At 44.1% G+C, this 20,128-nt stretch overlaps 2 protein-coding genes and 1 long non-coding RNA gene across 4 annotated transcripts; all 3 read right to left on the reverse strand.

The window, feature by feature from the left end:
- Positions 1 to 618: 618 nt before the first annotated feature.
- On the reverse strand, positions 619 to 5,544 carry LOC120691698 (deSI-like protein At4g17486). The gene is made up of 4 exons (XM_039974856.1): positions 5,328 to 5,544; positions 3,615 to 3,836; positions 1,688 to 1,975; positions 619 to 1,146 (listed from the first exon to the last, which is right to left on the reverse strand). The coding sequence occupies exons 2-4, from the start codon at positions 3,826 to 3,828 to the stop codon at positions 905 to 907; spliced, it is 744 nt and encodes a 247-aa protein (XP_039830790.1). The 5' UTR covers positions 3,829 to 3,836; positions 5,328 to 5,544; the 3' UTR covers positions 619 to 904.
- Positions 5,545 to 7,962: 2,418 nt separating this feature from the next.
- On the reverse strand, positions 7,963 to 12,776 carry LOC120690937 (serine--tRNA ligase-like). 2 transcript variants are annotated; one of them, XM_039973855.1, is made up of 12 exons: positions 12,506 to 12,776; positions 12,252 to 12,423; positions 11,649 to 11,859; positions 11,489 to 11,559; positions 11,229 to 11,396; positions 10,487 to 10,592; positions 9,747 to 9,940; positions 9,159 to 9,262; positions 8,884 to 9,067; positions 8,617 to 8,796; positions 8,288 to 8,509; positions 7,963 to 8,198 (listed from the first exon to the last, which is right to left on the reverse strand). In XM_039973855.1, the coding sequence occupies exons 3-12, from the start codon at positions 11,779 to 11,781 to the stop codon at positions 8,184 to 8,186; spliced, it is 1,377 nt and encodes a 458-aa protein (XP_039829789.1). In that variant the 5' UTR covers positions 11,782 to 11,859; positions 12,252 to 12,423; positions 12,506 to 12,776; the 3' UTR covers positions 7,963 to 8,183. The 2 variants fall into 2 exon arrangements, with proteins under 2 accessions (XP_039829789.1, XP_039829788.1); XM_039973854.1 differs by having other exon boundaries at positions 11,649 to 11,874; positions 12,506 to 12,770.
- Positions 12,777 to 13,483: 707 nt separating this feature from the next.
- LOC120692094 lies at positions 13,484 to 16,432 on the reverse strand. The gene is made up of 2 exons (XR_005682482.1): positions 14,474 to 16,432; positions 13,484 to 13,855 (listed from the first exon to the last, which is right to left on the reverse strand). It is a non-coding gene; the product is annotated as an uncharacterized LOC120692094 (long non-coding RNA).
- Between the last annotated feature and the right edge of the window lie 3,696 nt (positions 16,433 to 20,128).

Below are 20,128 nucleotides of genomic sequence, written 5' to 3' on the forward strand. Positions count from 1 at the left end.
ACTTTTACACTGCACAAATGATGCCACTCTGTAAAGCAAAGCAATGGTAAAACAAGCTGGGTGAGAATTCTAGGGTTGAACATGACAGGGTGTTTTTTTTTTCTTCAACAGCTGAAAGAATAATGGATTAACTAGGCATATGGCCTGCGCATTTGCGCGGCTCGTATTGGAAATTCAAAAATTTACATGTCGTTGTATCATTACTGTTTTTAAAAAATTGTACGATTTGTTACCATATATCACCATGTTCATGATCGTAAATTATGTCTTATTGTTGGTTAAAACAATTCAATATGATCCATCTATAATAACAATATAATTTTTTGAGCTTCAATAATATTATGCATATAATTAATCTTATTTTTTTATTTTGATTGATTGTTGTTAGCTTTAGTTTTTATTAGTGGTATATGTTTACAACCGATACATAGCTAAATGGTATTTCATATTTAATTTTTCATAATGGCATTGGTGGGTGATTTTTAATTAGACACATGGGTATTTTAGGCTAATTTTATTGTAATGGCAGTGGTGAGTAATTTTATTTTTTTCTTCCTTTTTTCTCCGATTAACGTGAGAATTTCTAAACCTTGAAAGCGAACGTAGAGGCTCCGTTTGTTGGTTAAATAATAAAATAATAGATATACAAATCACTGAGTACATAGGCGGGTAGAATCGAGTGGCATTCACCCCTCAACAGATCTTCCCTGGGGATTCAACACACGTCGCTTGGGTTTTACACGATACAGCAACATCAGGCATCAGAGACTTTTACGGACCAAAATGAAGTACCTGACAGCGAGCTACAAGCACGGGACGCACCGTGCAATCCGGATGCTGACACTGCACGAATTAGCACACCTTGGTATCAGAAGTTACACGGGGGACCAGGCCACAGGCCAGGCTACCTATTTCTCAAGGAGGCGGTGCTGGATTTCCTCGACGAGCAGTGGGCGAGATGCTCCTTCACAGGGGACGGTGGGAAAGGAGAAGGTGACGGCAGCTGTCTGTGGCTGGAGATTGAAGAGAAACAGCTGAATGGGTTCCTCAACCGCCTTTTCTCTGAATCTTCAGATTGACTATTCGGATCATGGCCGACTGGAGAGATCTTGAGCGACTCTGGCAGGAGGCAGTTGCAAATGGCACCTGCAAGGAAAAGATGCACATGATCATCATAACATGAACCCCAAATACCAGAAAGTTCACATCAAAATGTCACAACAAGAACTCCATGAACATATTGAACAGTCCTACTTAGTGAAGTACAAACACAAAGCCTGGAATAAAACTATATGGTCAAAACCGCCACTGTCCCCTTACTTGGCATGCTGCTGAATGCAACAACCTGCTGAAAACATATAGCAAAATTTCCTAGTGCTCTTTGTGGATGCACATGTCAGGTGCCCAGTTACAGAGTACATTGTTTGTTATATGGTGTCACAGAAAAAGTACTTCGCTTTGCAGAATGACCACATGACATTCATAAAGTCTGTAACCAGGGTAAACCACATTCCAGAAAGTAAAGTGGAAACAATTATATATACCAAAACATGGTGCCACTGACTGTTAAAATTGCTCAATGCATTCTGACTATGCACAATAAGTAGCACTAAAATCAACTATCACCTTTGCTACATCGAATTGTTAAACTAGTATAATCATTAGCATGTGTATAAAGCTGTAGTACCTATTCTGGCAAGACGGTTCACCCACTTGGGGATTTTGTTACCAGTCAACTTGTAACACATATCCTTGCAAAAATGGTTGCAGTTCTTCGTGATAAGATGGTAAGTATCTCCATTATAGTTTACTGACTGTAGCTCCATGAACTGCCTAACTTGGATAGGATCCAAGCATGTTGTACCAAGAAATATTGATTTCCTGAATCTGAAACCAGGGCATTGACGAGGTTCTACCTCAAATACTCCACTTGTAGGAAAGTCATGAGCTCCAAATGCATATTCAACACCATGTACTGCAAACAAAAAAATAGAGGCCATCAAAAACAGTGACCTAAGAAATAAGATCTAAAATCTTATATTGGGGAAAACATCTACAATATAGGCACAGCAGCTACAATACTTAAGTAGCAGTTTTTTTTTTATGGAAAAAGTCTAAATTACTCCCCTCAACTATAACTAAAGTCTGAATAACCCCCTAAACTATTGTTTGGTTCATTTTACCCCTCAAACTATTCCATTTGGTTCAAATTACTCCCTACTGTAATTCGTCTTTTTCATTTCTCCATGTATAGGTGGAGTTTTAAGTTGAAATTTTATAAGACGATAGTACACACCATAACACATGTTAGAAAAATTAATCATAATTTTTATCATTATTTTGATAGATCGGGATATTTAATAATAGATTAATCGTTGGAGTTCAAAATTATATGAAAACTAATGGAGGAAAATTATAAAACTTTTTCTAAATATGTATTGTGATGTCCACTACTGCCCTGCAAAATTTAAAATTAAAATTCAACTTGTGTAAGGAGAAACAAAAAAGATAAATTGTGTTATGGGGTAAAATAAACTAAATGACATAGTTTAGAGGGTAAATTGAACCAAGTTATAGTTTAGGGAGTTTTTCAGACTTTGGCTATAGTTGAGGGGAGTAAATTGATATTCTCCTTTTTTTATTATGTCTGTGTGTGTGTGTTGGGGGTGGGGGGAGGGCACTCTGGACTGGATGCTACTCAGTATACACCATTTTGGAAGCAGATGCTTGAGGTGGTCAGCAAGGTAACTACAGAAATCACTCTCTGTCCAGAATTCTTCGAAAATTTCAGTTGGCAAGCATTCACAGTCCAAAACTCAACGCTGCTACTTCATTTAGATGTGACAGTTTCAGGGGCACAAAGACAGCTGAACCTGAAGAAAGATCTATGCTAGTCCCAAAAACCTGCTCGTTGCGAAAAAATGGCTTGCAGGATTAGACAAGACCTAAAACCCCTCCTCATCCATATGGATCATGTGGATGTAAGTTTATTAATAGGTAGCTGGTAGTGTCTTATAGAGAATTAAACAAACTTCTAAATCATTTCCTCTCCTCATCCATATCTGGCCGACACAACTCTACCTCCTCCTAACAAAACTGGATTCTAGATCTGGAAAGATATCTACTCAAAAGGTCCATGAGATGCAGCCATGGTATTAATCTAACAATATCAGCTGAACACATTTAATGTCTAGCTCATCTAGGCAAAGCGAAATAATGCATACAAAATTCCCTTTCAGCGATAATTGGATTTAATACTTTCAGGCAGGTTAATACTGTGAACCATCTAAATGGACATAAATTAATTTATGGAACACAGCAAATCGATGTGCAGGTATGGATCATTGATGTAGTAAAAGAGTTGTCTTCTCAATACATATAGTTGAGTAAGTAACAACTTCATAGAATGAAATAGCATAGGTCACAGTGCTAGATAGCAATCATGTAAAAAAAGAATAATGGATAGCCGTGTTATTATATTTCTAGCCCTATAGTTTCTCAAAGAACAAGCTAAAACTACATGAACAACGAAACACCAGAAAACAAACCAGCATTTGGTTATATGTTGAGTGGGAGGGAAAAAAAAGATAGACACAAGTGGCAAAGAGAAGAACCTTCGATTCCCGAGTGAAATATGCCAAGGCCTGCCCAATATATATAACCATTCATGGGTGTCAGATCGTACACGTTAAGATAAACTGGAGTATCATCTGGTGATTGACCAGTCGACTGAACCTTGGGGAACAAAAAGAAACGCATGGCAGATTTCCTGCTTAGTTGTAGAGGCATGAGGGACTTCCATTCAGGCCGTTTTGTCCTTAGCTTCATAGTCCTCCCTTCACACAATCAAGTGAGATATCAAACATATGAACAACCTACTTGAACAACCACTAGAAATGGTAGCATTGCAACAAAATGAAATAAGGCAATGCTGCTACACTCTATTCTGTTGGCTGCGGCTGATGGTAGGTACTGGTTTGTTGTGAGAGAAAATTACTGCTGGCTGGCTAGTGGCTGGTGCTGATTTGGTGTGAAAGAAAAACACTGTTGACTGCCAGCAGAACAGAGTGGTTGTTATCTGAAATTGATTTCCAAAGAAGCAGTTTAAAACGGTTATACATAACAATAGTGAAAATAGCAAGGTTCTAAAAAACGCTAGACGCTAGGCGAACGCTTGCCTATGGTTTAGAGTTTTTTGTGATTAAACGTAGATTGAACATGATTAAACGTGTGTTGTTATTGAACAACACTGTGATTAAACGCAACGCTTGGCCACCGTTCAGCGTTTAATCAAGATCAAACGACGTTTAAAAACGTTTTTTAGAACACTGGAAAATAGCAATGATTTTGGTAGAATTTTGTAGACCAAAGAATGAGGTCTTGCTAATTTATACCTTTTAAGAAACAAAAGCAAATTACTTCACCATCTCCAGCTATTAATTAACTCATTAACTACACTGTATGCATCGCATCGTGTGAAATACCAAAAGTATTACGACATGCTAAGAGCCTATGAGTTCTTCAGTTATCGCCCCAACGAGGACAATACGCTCCTTGCACACTCATGTGAACCTGTGAGCTTCAGTTTGTAATGAGCAATGGGCAGTAAAACCAATACGGGTAGGGTCACACTGCACTTGCAATTTTGAAATCCAGCACTGCAATGAGTCAATGTTGACAGAAGAGCTTGGAAAATTGCTGACATTCCTATGTTTGAAATTTGAAATTTCATAATGCTAACTAAAAGAGACTCGGTAGATCAGATCTGCTATTTCCACACATCTGCTAAACAATGCTTTGTTCTCTACATCTTTGTTGTGGACAATGCAGCATGTTTATTCAGTCTAGCAAACAACCAGGAGAAAAAAATGAGGGTATTCGGTTGCCCGGATGCAACTAACCAGAAGCCAGTAGGTACCAAATTGCCATTCATGCACCGTACCACCCCAGTACCACGAACAAAAGCTTGCAGAGAACCTTAAGACATGTACACACATCATGGCACCACCTAAACTTGAACAACTGTTTCAGTACAAGCAGGTAAGCCGCACTATTGCTACGAAAGCAACGTCTGGTACCGCTACCGAACTGAACCCCCGGAAATAATTCCACGGCCGTACTCGTTCCAGATGGGGAGACGGAGCACAGCCGACGTTGACACGAGAGACAAAGCCAAATTCCACCGCCGGACCCAATCCACAGAACCAAGAAGCAAGCAGCTGCCCGAGAAATCGAACAGGCCAAGAAACCCAAGAAAGGAGGCGAGCGCAGATCCAAGTCAAGATCTTGCGGCATTGGTGTTGCCAAGAAAGCCAGCAGCGACTTACCGCGGAAGCGGAGTCCGCCGGAGCTCGGAAGACGAACGGCGCTGAAACCGGCAGCACAGTGCAGGCGGCAGCGGGAGGACGGCAGCTGGGGGCCGGGAGCTGGGGAGGGGAAGGAATCCGAGGAGGCTGGAGGGATTCCCCTTCCAGGAGGGAGGCGAGGCGCAGGGAGGTAGCAGTAGTAACTGGTGGTGGTGGCGTTGGTTGGTTTCGGCGAGCGTGGGGGAGGTCTCGTGATGGCTGGGGAAAAGCACCGCGGAAACAGGGGGGCCCGTTGGGGGTGGGGTTGTTTTGTAATTTATCACCTTGTCTTTTTATTTTATCTTTTTCTCTCCTTTTTTGAAATCTCTGCAGCATTTTATTTTTTGTATACATCGAGGGGGGAGAGAGAGTAGTGGCTTGTGAGAGAAAGGACAAGTGGTCAAGGTTCATGGGCATGGAGAGCTGTGCTTGGGCGGGTTTCAGGGGCAAAGTGCCAGAATCTCTTGACTCTTCTCTTTTGATTTACTGGCTTGTTTGAACGGAGATTTAAGAAAGTTTTGTCGAAAAGAGAGTGTGAACTTTTTATTTTAAAATCAAATGACTTAATTTGTATTAGGTAAGTCAAAGGTTTTATATCAATCTCATTGGAAAGTATCATCGTACAGTTACTAAAATTAAAAACTAGGTAGCCGAGCTGAAAGAGTATCGTGATGATAAAATTCCTCACTCATTCCATTAAACTCTCCTTTCTCTTTTCTCATAATAACAATATCATGTCAGTAAATTATGTGACATAAAATTTAATTCTTATGAGACTCCTATGAAATTCCTATTAAGATTTTCCTTAGTTCATTATAGAGATTTTACTGAAAACTATAACAATACCAACAGAAACTTGTTAATTACTACTAGAAACAGCAGAGAAAAGTTTACATGATCTTGAAGCCGACTGGGCACCTTGGTGCACTGATTGTCTCTTTGTCTTTAGAAGTGATGCCAAAGTCACTGCCATTTGGGACTTCGGTGGCTGATCCCAATTCCCAATTTTTCCATTGAAACAAAAAAACCAAGGGAAGCCATTTGGAATCTTCGGCTAACTAGTGCCATGTGAAACTCAATAATTGCAAATAAAAAGAACCTGAAAAATCAACAAAGCTTTCAACAGAAAAATTAACAAGCTTTATTGTGATTTGAATTAAAAATTTGTTTTAGAACAGAGCATAGCAGAGGAAATTCTTGAACAATTACTCGCCACTCATATTTATGCCAAAAAAAAGGAAAGAAAACTCGCCCTCCAGTTGGAAACATGATTGCATATAGAGTTTAGTATCGTACGGTTGGTTGTACAAATGATGCTGGCAAATCAGTTTACCTAGGAGCTGCAAGTTCGTAGCATGGAACTGGAACAGGAAACAGAATTATTGAGGACGGAACCATCGGAAATCATTTCTGTCTGCAAAAGCCAGACACCATTCCCCCATTAAAATGCCACTAGTTGACTGATGAGGGGAGCAGGGAGCTATCATTCATCACAACACAACTGGAATCCCGGAACGTGGCCAGCACATCTGCCGAGCTCCCGGAGACCCCCCCAAATCACAAGATCAAATTTGGCCGCCAGTCTTGATAGCACACAGCCTCTCCCCTCTTTTTGTCCCAGCTTTTCCTCAGCATTTGTTTTCCGTTAAAGAATTTACAACATGCCTAGTGGAACGAGTTGTGTAGAGAGAGATACCCAATCTCTCCTTAATCATGGGCAGTTTATGATCGCTGATCACGGTACCTGTGCGTCGGTCAGATGGTCCCTTCGTCCCGATCGGCAAACCATAAATTTGCCTTGGCTTTTACCCTGGCCGGCTGGTTGGCTGCCAGCTGCGTACCCTTGCTTCCGGGGAACCTCGTGGATTCGTGATCGCTCCTGAGTCCTGACAGGTCTCACCGTCCCAAGTACGTTCGTAACAACGCAAATGAATATTCTACAGAAGCCTAGCAGATAATCTTTTTAGGAAAAAAAAAGAAGAGACACATTAGAGGGTGCTCCACTGGTAGAGCGATGCCTAACACTACTTGCAGAACATTCCAGGATCATTAGCAGGAAAATGCCAATGTTTGGATGCTGTCGTCACAGCAATGCACAGCAATTCATACGTAACCGACGCACAGGCGTCTGGGATTCCCTAAGCTTGAATGCTCTTGTTGCAGGCGAACAAGATAGAGACGCGGTCAGTTACTCGGTTTGAGTGCTTGCCGAATCCAATGGCTACAGTCACGCTGAGCAGTGAAAGCCTGGAAAGCATGGCCAGCAGCAGTCAGGATTTGGCCTTACGCTACGCAGGCGTGCACTCGCGTTGCAGGTAGCCCAAACAATGCTAGAATCCAAGAGCAAGCGCATGCGAGTATGCGACGTCAGTCGCCACTGCAACGCGTTTCCCAGTTCCACCCACAACCGCACTAAAAGCCACTAACACAAGATGACCCTTCAGAATCGATCAAATCACAAGATGACGCCCACCACCGCTCCAAAAAAAAGAGAAAAAAGCAATCAATCACTGGCAAACCGAAACTGAAGCACTACAAAGGCAAGGCAGCAAACACCAGTGCTTCTAGACGCACAGTAGCACAGTGCTTTGGCGAGACAGTAAACACAGCAGCGGGATGATGGTGCTCAAACATTCTAGATTGCAAGAAACCCTATGCAATATCAGTGTGCAAGTACGTCATCAGATAGTGTGGTAAACCAACAAACCAAAATGGGTACAGAAAAATTGCAACGTCATGGTCATGCTACAAGTACTGTTACCCCCAAAAATTAATACAAGGATGCACAATGTCTATCACTTCCGCATCGCATGCATTTGACTTTGTTCCTCATCCACCTCAAGCAGCATTTCCCTGTCAGGAGGGGCCCCAAAAAAGATCAGATAAAAATAAGTCTCAAAAATTGTTTTTGGAAAGGGGGCCCAGCAGAGGCAGATAAAGACCTTTGATTTGGACTTGTTTGATTTCGAGTCAGCAGCTTGTTTGACATCCAGAGGTTGCTTGAAAGGAAGGAACTCTATTCCACCCATGTAGGGTTGCAGCGCCTTTGGCACTTCAACGCCATCCTCCTTCTGGAAGTTTTCCAGAATACAACACAGTGTCCTCTCAGTGGCAGTCAACGTAGAATTGAGCATATGAACAAACTGCTTGGACTGCTCGTCATTCTGTGAGTTTTCCATACATTGGTAATGTTAAGTGTCAGAAACTGGGTCAAACATTTATATCTACATTGGGCGAACATCTACAAAATCCATGTGGCACAGAATCTTACTTTTTTCTGTCCGTAACCAATTCCAAGCCTCCTTGCTTGAAAGTCAGTGCAATTTGAACAGGACACCAATTCTCTGAAGGTTTTCGATGCAGGGAACCATGCTTCTAAATCATATTTTTTAGCTGCAGCATCATTAAGTGCGCCAGAGACAATGGAGACGACCTGATATGGTAGGCCAATCTGCAAGACAAGCATAAAATGAATGTAAAGACAACAGTCCAGTTCATAAATACAAATATTGAAGATTAGCAATGTGCCAATGCATACCTCCTGATAGAAATCTTCTGAATTTTTTAACATCTCTTCATGCACCTCCCAAGAATCATTGCCATTTGGGCTTGTAACACAGAACTGTTCAATCTTTTCAAATTGGTGGACTCTGAAGATGCCAGCTGTGTCCCTTCCATGCGAACCAGCTTCTTTTCGGAAGCAGGTGGAGTAGCCAGCATATCTATACACAAATAATTTATTTACATTTAAATTTACTAGTGCGAATCAAGTATCAACTGAAGGAAAACTAACTGAAATTATAAATTACCCACTTTATTGGAAGCTCAGAAGGGTAAATTCGGTCACCTAAATGATAAGCACACAATGGCTGTTCAGATGTGGCTATGAGGTATTTATCCTCACCGTCACCTGTTACCTGTCAAATTAAACTAAAGGTCATGCACTTGTAACAAAATGTATTCTCTTATCAAAGATCACAGCTGAAACATTCATCCAACTCATCACATAATTATGAGTAAACCATCATACCCACAGTGATCAAAATATATCTTGTTAGGAGTAATCTTGCTGATATTATTACCCCTCAGCAGTATGCAGAAATTAGGTTTCCTTAATAGCATGAATTAACCTTAGAGCTGAAAGGATAGTTACTAGAGGACAGAATTTATCATTTATTTTGTATAGAACCTTATTTATCAAGTGAAAGGAACACATATGTTAAATTGATTGTGGAAGAGAATGTGGTACCTTTTCCTCCACAAAAACTAAGAAAGCATAATTTATGTAAATTAACAAAACTACAAGTGTGTATTTAACGTAAAGTCATTAAACTATGAGTGCAGGTACAGTTGCACAATAAAAGCATGATATGCGTGTAGGGAATATTTCATGAGCCTTACCTTGTAAAGCTCCTCATCGAACTGTGCCAGCTGGGCACATTTTCCCATAGTTTCCTTTCTCATGAAAAAAGGAGTTTGCATTGGCTTAAAGCCTCGTTTTCGCAGGAAAGTTAGCCCGAAATTTATCAATGCCAGGTTCAGGAGGACACCTTCATCCTTCAAATAGTAACCCCTACCACCAGCCACGTCAGCACCTGCAGAAATTGAGTAGGGAACAGATTGTGAGAGGTGCCCTCAAGAATAAGAGAAACAAAACGCAACAGCAATCCAAGGTTATATACCAAAGGTAAACCCCACTTATTAATATTAATCATACATAGATAATGTACGGATCCAAATTTGTATATCCATAAAGGCTCTTGGAGGGAATCAGGCAGAAACTTCCATTTCTGTTGGGTTCTTGGATTATTCAAAGTTCCAGATACAATAGGCAGATGAAATACAAGTACATTTCCATGGTATTAGAGGATATATGTTCCCAAAAAAAATGTTCTTAAACATGGCAGTGAATAAAACAAAGAGCATGAATTATTCATAATTGGTTGAAGCAGGGTTCATTGTTAGAATCATGCTGAATATAAAACGTACAGGCAACACTCAATCACGTGCAGACATACTAAAATGGCAGCAAAGAACTATGGGTGATGGGTGTGTAATTTTGAACAGGTTTAGACAAGTAATTATTGGGTATTGGCAGAATGAAAGCACTCGTATATAGAGAAAAGTTGAGAGACTTATACCCTTCTCCAGTGCAACAATGTCAAGCATCCTGCAAAGATCCACGTGATTCTTCAAATTTTCCTCCACTCTCTTCTCTCCCCATGTCCGTACAATGGCATTGTTTGCCTGCAAATAAGGAAGTGGCTACTAAATCAGTTCAGCTGAAATTTACAGCTATTAAGTGGAATTCAGAGGACAAAAATAATCATTCTCATATGCAATTTTGACCTATTAAAGTAATGTACTGTTGTTGCCTATCCTTGTATAACAGTTCTATAACAACAACATTACAGTCCATTCCCTCGGGTTCTTTTTACAAGCCATAATTCTTTTCGTTAGTTACGACAAGCCTTTTACTGACAATTATACAAAATGGAAAAAAAACATCAATCTTTGTTTGCCAAAAAATATAATTGAAAAACTGTTAGTCACAAGGTATGTAAAGAGGGGTAGAGGTAGACCTAAACTGACGTGGGATGAGTCGGTTAAGAGAGACCTTAAGGATTGGAATATCTCTAAAGAGATAGCTTTGGATAGGAGCGCTTGGAGACTAGCTATCAATGTGCCTGAACTTTGAACTTATTTCTTTCGTGTTTCATCTCTAGCCTACCCCAACTTGCTTGGGAAAAAAGGCTATGTTGTTGTTGTTGTTGTTAGTCACAAGGTAAGGGTAATACTAATAGCTGAATAGTTGTTTCTTTGGCAAAAAGGAATTTGCCTAGATTGTCTTTAAAACAATCACAAACTGAACTGCCAGCACACCTCGTCGTCGCTGATGGGCACGGACGCATGCACGATGTTGCCAATTGTGGTGAGCTTGGCGTCGAGGGTGCTCTTGGCCTCCTGCACCTCAGCTTCCTTGGCAGCCAGCCTCTTCTTGATCTCGTCCGTACTCTCCATCAGCTTCTTTGCTTCCTCTTCTTGCTTGCTCTGCAACGAAGCAAACCACCATCACATGAAAGCTGAGCCCGCCGAAAAGTAGAGGGCCAGAACGAGCATCGCAAATCGATACTGATACGTACAGCCTTGAGCTTGCCGATCTTCTTGCTGGTGGCGTTGAGCTCCTGGCGGATCTTGTCCACCTCGAACTGCCCTGCAGCAACGGCAAACCCCAGGGTGTGAGAGACCGGCAGGAGATCTAGAATAGTTTGAAGGGGGTTAGGGCGATGAGGATAGACTTACTTTCGCGCCATGCCTTGTCGAGCGCGATGACCTCGTCGACGAGCTCGATGGGCGCGAATCGGCTGCGCTGGGACTCGCGGATGATGTCCGGGTTGCCGCCCTTGTCGGCGCGGAAGAGGTTGATGTCAAGCATCTTCGAGAGCGGCGGCGGGCGGCGGCGATGGGGAAGTCGAGGGCCCTATTTGTTTCCGCTTTTCTGGACCTCGCTTTTCTGAGAATCAGGATTCTGAGATAATATTACTATTAATAACTCCAATAGATTAATATTACAAATATACCAAAATATGTACCAGCACAAATTTCTAAACTACGAGTAAATAAATGATGGATAGAACTAAATGACGAAACCATAGCAGTAGCGATCACATCACGAAATGCATTCATGTCAACATCATCTCCAGTACCACCATCATCTATGTTATCATAAGTTGGACGAAAATACAAGGTCTATTATTCCAAACACAAGTGTACTACCAACTAATTCCTATGCACAGACCACTAATCTGCAGCAATCCATACATGTATCAACTACACATTCATCCAGTTAACAGCATATCCTACACTAGACTTTCATGCAATAAGCATGAGAGGCAACAAACTTACAACTCCTTGCACCAGCGCAGCTCCGGTCGGCGGGAGGACAGGGACCGCGGCGTTGCTTCAGTTGGGGGACAAGGCAGGGGCGCCGGCGCTGCTTGGTCTCGGGGGACGGAAGGGCCGGCGGCGCAGATCCAACTCGACGAGGGCAGGGACACAAATCGGGCCGGCGGAGGAGCTGCTCGACGTCGAGGAGGGAAAGGCCGTCAGTCATGGGCCGGCGGCGCTGCTCCAGGAGGGCAAAAAGTGCGGCGGCGTACCTTGGCAGGGAGGGCGGCGACTGCTCAGGTTGCTCGCAGATCCGGGGTCAGGGACCACGGGCCGCGCGATTCCAGGCGCCGGCGCGTTTCCGGGCGGAGGAAGGAGGGGCGCAGGACCTTCAGCGGCGCAGGAGAGGGGCGGCGGGGAAGTGGCGCAGGGGAGAGGGGCGGCGTCGGGTCGATTTCGGCAGGGAGGAGGGACGCCGGCGCAGTAGAGGGCCGGCGGCAGTCGAGGAGCGGCGGCGCAGGGGAGGAGGGGGGTATCGGGAGGGGGAGGGGGAGGGGGAGGGGTTATCGGGAATAGAGGCTGCTAGGTAAAAATCGCTCGCTTTCCCGTGCGCGAGTCCCTTTCCTTTGGTTTTGCGTCGTGGCCTCGTGGGTGGGCTGGCCGGGTTGTGTTAGTTGGGCCGACCAGGCCCACGAACTACTCTTCCCGCCATCCTTTTTCTTTTGTTCAGCTCGTATATATATATATATATATATATATATATATATATATATATATATATATATATATATATATATATATATATATATATATATATATATATATATATATAGGACACCGCTATTCAGTACTCTGGGTATGGAATAGTTATTCTATACCCGAGCCCACCTCCCATGCTGTGCTCGCGCGTCCGCTCACCTCCCATCCGGCTCCGTTTTTATTCTTCGCTGTGCCTATCCGGTTTCACCGCATAGTGGCTGTCGTGGTTTCCATTTTTTTATTCCAAGGTACAGTTTTTCTTCGCCCGCTCTGCCTGTCCAGTTTCACCGTGTAGGTGGGAGCGTGGTGTCCGTTTTTTTTTTCCAAAGTGCGAACATAAGCTGGGTAGGCATGCAGTTGCGTTTTTTGCCAGCACGTATGACGGGCCTGACGTGGCTGATAAAACTGACGGCGTGTCACTTGTATTGTTTCTCAACCGTGGCCATCAATAGTTCAATACATCAGTAGTCAATTAGGCATACAACTAGGCAGATAGCAAAGTTTAACAAAAACAGAGTCACCAAACTACAAATATTGAGGTTTTACACACGTGCTCTGAAACAGCTTAACATTTGCACAACATTGACAAGTCATCCGAGTAGGTTTTTAAGTAATGTTTTTACACATTATGAACATTAAACTACTTTTATAGTCCAATACTGGACAGTTGCACTTGAAATTTTTTACTGTAAAAGTTCAGTACAAAATCTTGAATCCCCATATATGCATAACTGCATTCGAGGGTCTTTTGCATGTGACATGTACAGTTATGATCATCTGGCATCATCTGCCGCCATAGTTTATTCTGAGGCGAAAGATCTTCAGCACAGCTTGATCAGAACACCCACCTGTAAATAAGATCCCTGAACACAATCTTATATAATTAGTATAATGGATAGCTCAGAAAGAGAAAAAAATCCAAACAGTAGAAATGTGGAGCTGATTTTAGGATAACTGTGTTGAAACCTGATAAGAATTGATATCAATTTTGATGTACTTCAGAATTTACATAATGCATAGTCATGTTGAAGTATTAGAACTTGAGCGATAACTGGACTAGTCTGGGACCAGGTTCTAAGAGCAGAGCTAGGTAGCTAGCAAATATAAAAAAGAATTTACATGTACCAGAAATTTCTTAATTTAATGGCAAAGGTTAGGACTGACTACACTAAGTAAAAGGCTATGAACAGCACAAAGGAAGTGCTTCAATTCTGCACATTCTTCTCCATATAAGACATACAAAGAATGAATTATGAAGTAGGTTGACTAGAATATAGTGACAAACCTAAGCTGAAAAACTCCTTCATGAACCACACAAGAGGCCAACAAATCCAGTTCCTATGCAATTTTTCTACTGATAAATAATTTTTTAATATAAAACTACAGGAAGTGTAAATCAATTAAACAGGTTAAGCATGCCTCTGTCTCAGGAAAGATCAAGTATTCATAAAGCGACCAATCATCAACAACTGACAGCTCACCTCTCATGCTTGAAAATGAGCTGCTGAAGGGGCGTGCACCATGAGCATCTGAAGTCGTGGACAGGAGGTGCAACAGAATATGCTCCTTGTGTCCTCAGACTACCCACAAGTGAGGGAGATAAACTAACAACAGGGAAACCATTTATGGTATTTTGGAAAGAAACGAAATGTGGATATGCCTCACATATTAAATTACTGCTTATATAGTTTACTAATGCACTCAAATCTTATATAGGCAGATACAAAACATGGATAAGGCTCACCAAGCTGCATCTCACTTAGTAGTTCAGATGGCAAACCATGGAATCAACACTGTGAACTACTAGTAATAAGTAAGAAAAATATTAATCCCAAGGAATAATTAATTCACATGTCATTGCCAAGCTAACTTCCTAGAACTATGGAGCAGAAACAAAATTGGTGCGGACTATTCGTACAATATATCAGATCACCTATAATACCAGTTTTAATTTTCTTTTCTAGCATGTCAACTGAAGAGTCGTAGTCTAAAATTGGAAAGCAAAGGACACAAATTATTTAATGGAACTAGAACGAACATGGCAAGATAATTGTTGTATCTCCAAATAACTGAAAACTGAAGCTTTTTGATCAATTTGTGCACTAACAGCGTGTTTGGCACGCGATGTGAAAGGGATTTTTAAGCTTCCATTCCCCATCCCGCTAAAACTTGTATTCCCACCAAACAAACATGATTTTTTTTTAATCTCTCACATTTAAACTTCCATTCCATTCCACTAATTACCTCCAGCCGAACAAGCCGTGATATTAATCCATCAAAACATATGGCTAATCTAGCACTATCATCAGGTGCACAAATCTGCAGAGAAAAGTACCTAAGCCTAAAGTTCAATGTATGTAAATTAAGAAGAGAGAAACTGACAGCAGGATTTCAGAAAGCTAAACAAAGTCTAGTTCAGTTACCAAAGCCATGAGATCAACAATCTAATCCACCTTTACTGCATAACTTGAAGTAGTATTAAATTTAAAAAATAATTCCCACCACAGAGCAGTTCGCTGAACACATCTCATGCAAGAGTAAAAAACAAAATGACCGGGGGTTGAAAGGATGGTGTTGGCGATCAGCTGCTCGACGAAGGGTGTTCTACAGGCTGTATTCAGATTGGAGGCAGTTAAGGCTGGGGACGCTCATTGCCCCTAGCTCGTTGGTAAGGGATGTGCGTAGGCAGCAGGATATCTCATGAAGAAACTCAAATGATCAACAGTTCAGATTGGGCACATCAACATTTAACAACAAAATTATATGAGGAATCCAAAATTCACAAAGTTCACTATGTGGAGAAGAAGCTACGGAGCCTTGATTGAATGGGCAACCAAAGGAGATTTGGCCAGATCCAAAATGGCAACTCGTCGCCACAAGGTAGATGACGAATCAAGAAGATATGCATGTCCCCTTTGGCTCACGGGGATTACTAACAGCTACTAACGACACAAATAATCATCACATACGTGTGAAATAAAGCAAAACCATGGGAATAGGGTGGAGGCGATGAGAGGGCACTTTGCACACAGGGGATAAAACCTCTGAAGAAATGCAAGCTTGAGGAGACGGTGAGGAAGTTGAGCTCCTGCAGGTCGCCGTCGTCGTTGCGTCCTTGCCCCATCCCGCAGGAGGTAGCGGGTCGAAAGAAGGAGCACTCCATCCTGGTGACCAAATCGAAGGAACCACCACCCACATCCCGATCTGAAGCTAGGTCGTCTTGAATGCGAGGATGCGCAGTGCTGGCCTGGCGGCGGGCGGCACCTGTCATCGGATCTGACTGGCGGGCGGCGGCGGCGAGTCGCAGGACGGGCGGGCGGCGGCAACAGCGGGTCGCAGGACGGCGACGGCGACGGCGACGGGAGAAGCAGAACGCGAAACAAACGGAAGGATTAATGGGAGATCGTGGGCGGCGACCAAAGAAAAAAAATGAAACGAGCGCGGGGTGGGTCGGGCTCGGGCCCGAGGGACGCCAGGTCGGTGGAGGGAGAGGGTGGCTCGGGTATGAGATAGCTTATTCCGTACTTAGGGTGTTAAATAGATTTGTTATATATATATATATAGATATATATATATATATATTCTATTTTTCAGAATTAGTATAGCCGTTTTCTTTTGCTGAGCCCGCCGATCGCCTTGCTGCCTGATCGGTTCCAGCTCGCACTGCACTGTAGCGACGAGAGAGAGAAATCTGTGTGTCAGAGACCGGCCGGCCGGGTAACCGGAAGGGCCTCGAGTATGAAGGGCGCCGACCAGGGCAGCAAAAGGAGAGCGGGGCCGGCGGGTCTCTTAGACCGTCCACAGCGATAGGAGCAAATGGAGGAGTAAATCTACTGTTTGGCACTGTAGATGTACTGTTTGGCACTGTAGACAGAGAGGGCGTGGGAAATGAGGCAAGAGCAAATTTGCTCTTGCTCTTGCCATTGTGGACAGCCTTACCATTGCGCCCTGCCTTGTTGACGTGCTCCACGGGGGCCGGAGCACCGGCGTTGCTACTCGCGGACGCGATCGCACAGGTTAACCATCAAGTTAAACCAGCTTAATTAAATATAAATATTGTCATTTGAACACATCAGTCACATTAGCTTAATTAAACATAACTTAACAGTCTGTTTCAACCCACTGCCCGATCAAAACAACACCGATAATCCCACATGAAAGTGGGCGCAGATGGTACAGTATGACAAAATCCTTAAACTACTACAATACATACCGCATTATCTTAAGTTTTACAAACCGAGTTTAAAAACAAACATAATTTACAAGTCCACTGGCTGCTGAACCAAAGTTTGCCAAACTTGAAACTGACAACTATAAACAAGGTTGCTATAATGAAATACACGCTCAGCCCACGGATGTGCAATTTCGGACTTCCCGAACTATGTGTCCGGGTCTTCGACGTTCCATCCCTCTGCGCCCGGGTGAACAAAGTTGGCGCAACACGGGCAAAACTCCACGTGTGCAGGTCCTGAAATAATTGTCCAACAAAATTCTGAGCAACTAATACTCAGCAAGACTTATCCGGCTCTAGGTATACTTAGCCCATTAAATAGACATGCAAAGCTTTTTAGCTAGTAGTTCATTTTGCTAAAAAAAACAACTAATAGCGGATCCTTACTTTCAACATTTTAGCTACAGGATTAAGTTAATTGACTAATTTTCTAAAGTTGCCATTTCTACAGCAATCAGTGTGGAAAAACAATTGATTAGCTAACAGCACACTTTACCATCTCCTAATTGTTTCAATCCTTTATTACGATGCGACTCGACGATCAAGGTGCTCATATCCGAGAGCGACTGACGGCGAATCGATCCGATTTAACCTTGCAAGGTGGACCTAACCAACACGGCACGCATATGTCTCGTCGGACCATACGCACCAACCATTCCCCTCACCGCCTCGAACTACAGAACCGCCCCACCTACATATAGTCAGCCGAACTCAACGAGAGACCACCAAAAGTAAATACATGCATCCCTATTTCTCCGCGACTACTCAACTCGCCCTAAGGGGTGGTGAGGAGAAGCAGTACTAGGCTTACCGTTTTCGACTACCACCTACTTCCGGTATGCGGTTAGTACAATTCAAACATGATCAGCAGAGCCAACAACGGCACGGTCCTTAATCGGCACAGACGGGGCTAGACAGTCCCTGCCCGGTCTCCCATTTCCTTCCTTTTTTCCATATTTCGATATTTCATAAACCTGAACTAAAAAAACATCCTAGATCTCGCGAGTAACAAAAAATTACTCGACTTCTACCGAATCTTATTAGCATAGCAACACTAACGATCTACACATACTTGTTTTCCGACCAATGAAACCTAAAGATCATGCAACTAGGGTCTCATTCAACGTCTAGAAACCTAATGAATAACCCAATAAAATAGATAACATTTCATAATTTAAAATAATAGGTTATGCTCCGGGGCTTGCCTTCGGGCTGTGGTTCCGCACTAGGATCAACTAGGCCTTGAGCCGGGTTCTCGCTGATTTCCTAGTTCCGCGATCGCCTCAAACATGACTTCTTTCCACGGCAGTGGCTATACGAATGCACAAGGTATAAGGCCTGCAAAAGTACTAGAAACACCTAAACTAACAAAGTACAGAAGATCACACGCCTAAACTAGGGTTGCAGCAGAAATTCAGGGAACACCGGTCAGACCGGTAAACTGGATCAGTTAGACCGGTCATCGAAGCGGCATGAAGCCACCTGTCAGACCGGTATAGCAAACCGGTCAGACCGGTCTCTAGAGCCACGCCCAGCCTAGCCACGGCCGGCGCCGCGGTGCCGCGTTCTTGCCGGCGGCGAGGCCGACCGACGAGAAGGGCTAGCTCTGCACGACCCTAACGAGTAGGAACACATGTTCCCTGGTGATGTACTCGAGCAAAAGTGGCCGAGCATGGCCGGCAGCGTGCGGGCGGACCCAACCGGCGGCACGGTCGGGGAACGCGCGTGGAAACTTGATGAACATGCAAGAACAAGGAGGGCACGATCATCACCGGCTTACCTACAATCGAATCGAGCTCTTGGATGAACGAAACGGTGGCCGGATGATGGAGTTCGACGGCGGAATGGTTTTGGGCGCACCGGTGACCGGCGGCCGGGGAATCCTCGATTCCCGGCGACTCAGTTGATGAGGGTCGCGAAGGAGGGGTCGAGGAGGAAGCTAGGGAGGTGGCTAAGCTTCGGGTGAAGTGGATTTAAAAACTATGGAGGGGAGCTCGTGAATCGGGCCGGCGAACGCATGCCACTCAAGCTCCGTCCACGGCGTCGGGAGGAAGAAGACGACGAGCAGGGAGCGAAAGAGGCCGAGCTCAAACTGCGGAACGGGACGAGAACGTCCTGGACGTCGGAGGCAACGGGAAAGAGGGGATGAACCGCGCTGGACGGCCGACATGCGGCAACGACCCGCGGGAAGCTCGGTCACGGCATGGGCGTCGGCCCAACGGGGCTCTCCCATTGGCTGCGACGGTTCCCCAGCACGCCCGCACGTCGAGGATGGCCGGCGCGTGGCCCAGCTCGCCGGCGGCGACGCGGGGCACGCCAAGATGCGTGCTCTGCTCCGGCGAGCAGGCACACCGGTCGGACCGGTCCCTGAGGCCGGTCGGACCGGTCTTACCGGGCTAATCCCCAACTTAATTCAAATTTTGACCCTGGGTGTTACATTGTCGGTGCGCACGAGGTTGATGTCTACTATTTTCGCGTGCGGTGGAGGACGGTGGGCTTGCTTGGCAATGAGAAAGCGAGCACCAACGGCGCGGAGCAGCCGAGCAGGTGCCGGTGCCGGCGGTGTCCAACAACACCAGTCGCTCCGTGGCCGAGGCCCTCCATTCCGTCTCCTCGTCAGACAGCATGAATAGAATTTCTGCCTCCCGACGGCGGTGAGATCAGCGGCGAAAGCAGCGGACGAGCGGTTGTGATCAACTGCAAGGAATGGCGATACGAGGGCCGCTCCACGGTGGACGATGGTAGTGATGTCGCCGGAAGCCATTCGGAGACGGGGTCCGGCGGCCAAGGGAGATCGTGAGGACCCCAGCAAGCAGATTAGGTGAGGTCAGGTTACTCTACTCTGTTTTGATGACCCTCCCAGTTCTTCAGTGAAATGAAGAAATCGGCAGTTTTTATATATTCA

The sequence above is a fragment of the Panicum virgatum genome, chromosome 9N (assembly GCF_016808335.1).
Source record: "Panicum virgatum strain AP13 chromosome 9N, P.virgatum_v5, whole genome shotgun sequence".
Lineage (NCBI taxonomy): Eukaryota > Viridiplantae > Streptophyta > Magnoliopsida > Poales > Poaceae > Panicum > Panicum virgatum.